Raw genomic sequence first — 6013 nt, 5'->3', positions numbered from 1 at the left:
ACGTGTCATTAAATCTCAAATTATTCGGATCTTGCATGGATTGGGTGTTCAAGCTTCATTCTCGTTGGTCTCTTGGCCATCTTAGGTGCATTGTCTATGGTTGAAATGGTAGTATACTCAAACAATGACCATTCTTTAGGATCTGACATTGTTTCAATCGATGTTTTATCTGCATTTAGGAAGCTTTGATGGGAATAACAGGCATGGATATAGTCTTCCAAATGTAGATTCTTCTTGAATATTGCTGCTTAAACACGAAGACATAGCATGCCTATCATCCACCATCTCCGACACAAGCACATCTGACTTTGCAAATTAACCATTGATGTGCTTTAATTACATTATGTAACTTTAAATTTGTTGTTTACATCAAGAACTACAATACACCCTGTCAGCTTTTTTTCACTTTCCTAAATTCTTCAAAAATTCTTGGATATATACTAGTTTATAGGACGTGCTACCCTGTTTGTCAGACTGTAATAAAAAATGTGCAAGTCACAGGAAATTATTTGGTATAGTTATTAAACCTTACTCAACAAGTCAATCTTAAAATTTCTCGACTTGACTTTTCATTTGCTTTTGATTTAAAATTAAATCGTATGAAAGTTGTCTTGAAATGACCTTATCAACTTGGTAAATTCAAAAATGATCTAGACGACCTATAAAAAGCATGGTTTGACTTTAAAAAAATCTCAAGATGATATTTTTTTAATATTAAAATGACAACATATTGGATTCAATCAAACCCAATTTATTAAAAACTATGTTATTTTTCAATGAATTTCTCTCTCTTTTCTCTAACTCAAAAACTTAAAATAATTAAAATAATTTTTTGAATCAAAATAAATTTTATCATTAATATGGATTAACCATAAATTTCCTTCATGTTTTATATTTTCATCCTCTATCACTAAATGTTGTATGATTATCATAATTCCAAGCCTAATATCTTTTAATTAGGCTATAAAAGGGTTTGATTGAAAAATAAAAGTTTGAAAATTAGGAAGAAAAAAAAAGCATGTGAGGGTTATGTTTTATATTTTATTCTCTTATCTCTAAATATTGTATGTTTATCATAATTTCAATTCTAATATCTTTTAATTAGGATATAGAAAGGCTTGGTTGAAAAAACACGTTGGAGTTTTTTTAAAAATAAATAGCATGTGAGGTGCTAGATTATGTGTTCATATGAAGAGTGAACCATGCACCTCATGTCTTCTAGTTTTTAGTATAATTGCTTGAAATGTATAGCATCATATCATCTTTTATAGGGGTGATTATTTTCGGTTCGATTCGGTTTTTATCTAAAAAATAATCAAATCAAACTTTTTAAAAAAACTGAAACCGGTTCAAACCGACCAGTTTCAGTTATTTTAGAACAAAAACTGAAACCCAACTGATTGGTTTCAGACCGATTTTGATTCGGTTTCGATTCGATTATTTTATATTAAAAACCAAAAACTATATTGTTTTTTTGGGTTTTTTTGTAATTTCTAATGGGTTTGGTTTTGATTTAGCTCGGGTTTTTTTCAATTTGGCTTGGTTTTTTCGATTTAGCTCGGTTATTAATTTCGATTCGGTTCGGTTTCAAACTTATAAAACCGAAACCAAACCAATCAGTTTTTTAACTATTCTAATCAATTTTTTTAACAGTTCAGTTTTTCAATTATTTTTTTTCAATTTCTCAATTTAATCAGTTTTTCAGCTCAACCCTAATCATTCTTTTACATAAATCTCCTTATTAATAGTTTCTAATTGGTTTCAGTAATTGGTTTCAGCGTGGTTATGATTGGTTCTAATTGGTTTCAGCATGGTTATGATTGGTTTGGCTTTAGCTTTTAAAATATAAGGGTTAAACATATATAATTTTCTAAAATCTTTACTTATGGATATTCAATGCGTTGAAATATTTGTTTTAAAAGCAAATTATTTAATTTTTTTAAGAAACAATAATTTTAATAAAAAAATATATTTTTATTGTCATATATATCTTAATATGCTTTTACTCTTTACAAGAAAAATCAGCTACCCGCTTTAGTTTTTAGGTAGCATTAAAACAACTTTTATTTATAATTTATTCAATCATATATTTTTCAATTTAATTTTAATTGATCTCTATTCCCCGACTAGAGCAGTAGCTCTAGATGAATATTAAAGTTGTTAATAAATATTATAAGAAATTTTCATAAAGAGATGTTCCCACAGTAATTGTATGCAGTCTTCGCTCGTTCATCAACTAATGGAGTTCCACAAGCACATTACAAACATCTGTTTTTAATTGCCCAGTGAAAATTACGGGAAATAAATTGGTAGTTGCATGTTTGACACTTCAATTAATTTAATTAAAGCAGGCACAGCAACGCCCGTTATTTTCTGCTATCGAGTTTGATATTCTTTTAAAAATTCCATGCAATACTAACTATATGTTTTGGCTCTAATTTTGCATGTGATCTAGATCTTTAATGCCCCTTTTACATAGCAAAATTTGGAACAATTAATAAACCATCGGAAACAAGAAATAAATCCACCATTAATTCAAATATCAATGTTCTTTCAACTAATGATCAGTTGCTGACTAAAGGTCAATCACAAATTAGTTTTCAAGGTTCGTACCTAGTTGTGCTCCTATTATTAGAGTATGCATCAGCAAAACCTTCACATGTGGTGGTTTTCTTAGAAAGTAGATATTGCAGTTCAACATAACATCACCGCTTGAGTTGCCTCCTAGCCAAAGCAGGGGTTTTCTTAGGAATGTAGACCTTGTAGTTCACCTGCCACCAAAAATCAGAAAATACAAAACTTTCAGTTACTGCAAAAACCTTGATGCATAAACAAGTATATTTATATGGCAATTTCACAGCTTATAATATCAAAGAAACTAATTTAACCAACCCAGGACAGGTTCAAGCACTTACCTGTACCATTTCCCCACCCCGCATCACAGACATTGTCTTCTGTTCCAGCTGTGTGCCTTCCTTGCCTTCATCTTGTGATTCATTCAAGCTAATATCTCCTGCTGCAGATCTAAGGCACGAGGAAGGCTCAGCAGGATCAGAAACAGAGGAATCATTAGCTCTGTCATCATTGTCAGTGCCTGTGGGAGGGGTGACAGTGTGATCACCATGTATGGCATTCTTACATACTTTAATCCCACTCACCAACTTTGCCTGACTGGCTTCCAGGGAGGCAGGTGTTTCTTTCAAGGTGACACTCTTACCAGAGCTAATCCCAGTCGACAACTTTGCCTGATTGGCTTCACATGAAGCAGGTGTTTCTTTCAGGGTAACACTCCTACCTATGCTAGTGCCACTCGCCAACTTTGGCTGATTGGTTTCCCGTGAAGCCGGTGTTTCTTTCAGGGTGGTAGTAACATTTGATAATGCTTTCCTCAATGCTGATGTAATCAACCGTGGTTTGTTTTTACTAGAACTAGCAAATGTACTAACCTTTTCGCTGCCAGGATTAGCCACCTGGTCAGGTGGATGAACATTATTCTTAGCAGAGCAAGATTCACTGCCACAAATCCCTCCATCAGGAATCTTCTCGTTTAGTGATGAATGAGCAGAATCTTCTCCCGCCATTCTAGTAACAACAACCTTGGGGATTTTAGTTTGACCTAGTTCAGGCATCACATAAAATGGTGATTGGGCAGTACCATCACACTTATCCTTCTGAATAACAGCACTATTTGCATTTGTTTGGAACCCTCCAAGTCCACTTCGGAAAGTTTTTAGATTTTCCAAAGCCTTTTGTCTTAAAACTGTCTCCAAATCATCAACATTCGCAGTATTAACAATGACCCCCGAAACATCATTCTGTTTTTTTTTAGTATCATTTGTCCCAACCCTGTCAACGTCATAGCCAGGCTTATTTCTAGTATGCTGACCCTCTCCAACCTTGTTACTTTCTGTGAGTTCAATGGCTTTACTATTGGAAGCAGCAGCATCTTCTCTTTTCTCATCCTCTATAGGCCTTTCCTCCATGTTATTTATCCCATCATTACTATCATTGCTTCTAGAAGAAGGATAATCATCATGATCATATGTTATCTCCTCTTTATGCTTATCCTTGTCCAATTCTCTGACCTCGCTATCCTCCCCTGGAAGAATAATAATGGACCTCAGCCGCTTTGAGGTGTTCTCACCAGTCATTATGTTTGACATCAAAAAATCACTACTATCATCATGTCTACTACATGAAGAACAACTTCCTGATCTGTATCTCCTCCTTTTAGCTCCACTTCTAATATTCTCTGATTTTCGTTTTTCATCATCTCTTCTTTCAGGCCTGCCCTTACACCTCTCATATTCACTCTCATCACTCTGACTCTGACAAGTTGAACAGCTCCGAGACTCACCACTACTAGAACTGACACTAGAATCTCTCCTACCCTTCTTCTTCCTCCTCTTCTTTGTCTTCTTCTCATGCATTTTCTTCCTCTCATCATTTCTTTTGGACCCTTTTCGCTTTCTCACACGAGGAGACTCCTCACTGCTAGAAGACCGAGCCCTCTTTTTTGTCCCCTTCACATCCTTTCTAGTGCGAGACCTAGACCTTCTCCTTCTTAAACTATCCTCAGAATCAAAAGATGAGACAGACAGTGAACTTCTCGAATCATCATCCGAATAAGACTCGTCACGACGCCGTAGCCTCTTTGATTTACTTCTCCTAGTATCTTTTTTCTTCCTTGCACGACCCTAAACGAGCAACATATATTACAGAAACACGCAAAATCGGAATTAAAAGAAAAAGGAAACATCAAAACAACAACCTCAAAAAACAAAAACCTAAATGTTAATAATGCACATGAAATCCCAAACAGGAAAAACCCAATTGTCAAAACTTAACCAACAACCTAATAAAGTACAAAAATTTTAACAACCCAATTGAAGTTGCAGGTCAAAAACACGAAACTGAGCAAAGAAACGAGAAATGCACACAAATTTATTAAAAAAAAAAACTTAATACCAAAGAAGAATTGGATACCGAACTAGAGAATAATACCTGAGAGGAATATTTGGAGCGTTTCTTTCTGATAGAAGAAGAAGATTTTCCCATGATGGGCCAATTCAATAATAACCACCTGCAAGAAACAGAATTGAAACTGATAAAAAGAGGGGGAAATGATGATAATTAACAATATGAATGGAATCTTTTTGATTGAATTGAGATTGAAATGACAATAAAATAGCAGTAATGAAGGGAAGGGAGAGATTGGAATTTAATTTTGAATACAAACAACAAGTTTGGTTACTTCTTTCTTTCTCTGATAATTTGCTGCGGATGGGATTTTGATTTTATTGGCATTGGAGAGAGATTGGTAGATGCTATATTTGTGTTATTTTAGACGGCTTGTCGTTTATTCACGAAAGTGTCCAAACGAGGAGTCGTTTAATTTGCTTGGATGGAGAGACGCTATTTTACTCGACCTCGATGATACTTGCTCTAAACCGATTTCAACAGCTCTTTTTTTCTTTTAATATAAATAATGAATTTGGTATAGATATTACCAAATCTAACTTTAAATTAAATCCAAACCCTTCAATAAAATTGATATTAGTATTTTGAAAAAACAATTTGCACAAACTTCAAAATTATTATCAATTCAAGAAAACACTAGTGAACCCCTATTTAGAGATTCAACTAGTTATTTAATCCATGTTATTATGCTAATTAGATATTTTTTTAAAACAATTATATATATAATATTTTTAACTTATATTTGTACATAAAAAAATTATAAGTCAAAAGGTTTACGTATGCATATAATTAAATAAATCAAAAATCATGTATATTAAAAAATAAAAACAAATTATTAGCAATAAATGAACATAAAAATAGAAACTAATAGATATATATATATATATATATATATATATATATATATATATATATATATATATATATATATATCAAGATATTTTCATCCAATTCTGTACATTTTAGAAATATTATCCAAAAAAATATTTTTTATTTATATCAAACATAAAAAATATATATAAATTAGAATAAT

At 32.6% G+C, this 6013-nt stretch overlaps 1 protein-coding gene across 1 annotated transcript; it reads right to left on the bottom strand.

The window, feature by feature from the left end:
• Nucleotides 1-2510: 2510 nt before the first annotated feature.
• LOC133703510 (uncharacterized) lies at nt 2511-5361 on the bottom strand. The gene is made up of 4 exons (XM_062128090.1): nt 5255-5361; nt 5005-5083; nt 2916-4697; nt 2511-2771 (listed from the first exon to the last, which is right to left on the bottom strand). Exons 1-4 carry the CDS (start codon nt 5305-5307, stop codon nt 2706-2708), a joined length of 1980 nt encoding a protein of 659 aa, XP_061984074.1. The 5' UTR covers nt 5308-5361; the 3' UTR covers nt 2511-2705.
• Nucleotides 5362-6013: the final 652 nt, after the last annotated feature.

Source organism: Populus nigra, chromosome 9, assembly GCF_951802175.1.
Source record: "Populus nigra chromosome 9, ddPopNigr1.1, whole genome shotgun sequence".
Classification (NCBI taxonomy): Eukaryota; Viridiplantae; Streptophyta; class Magnoliopsida; order Malpighiales; family Salicaceae; genus Populus; species Populus nigra.
The sequence above is the reverse complement of the archived record's forward strand: the minus strand, read 5'-3'. Positions and strand labels throughout refer to the sequence as shown.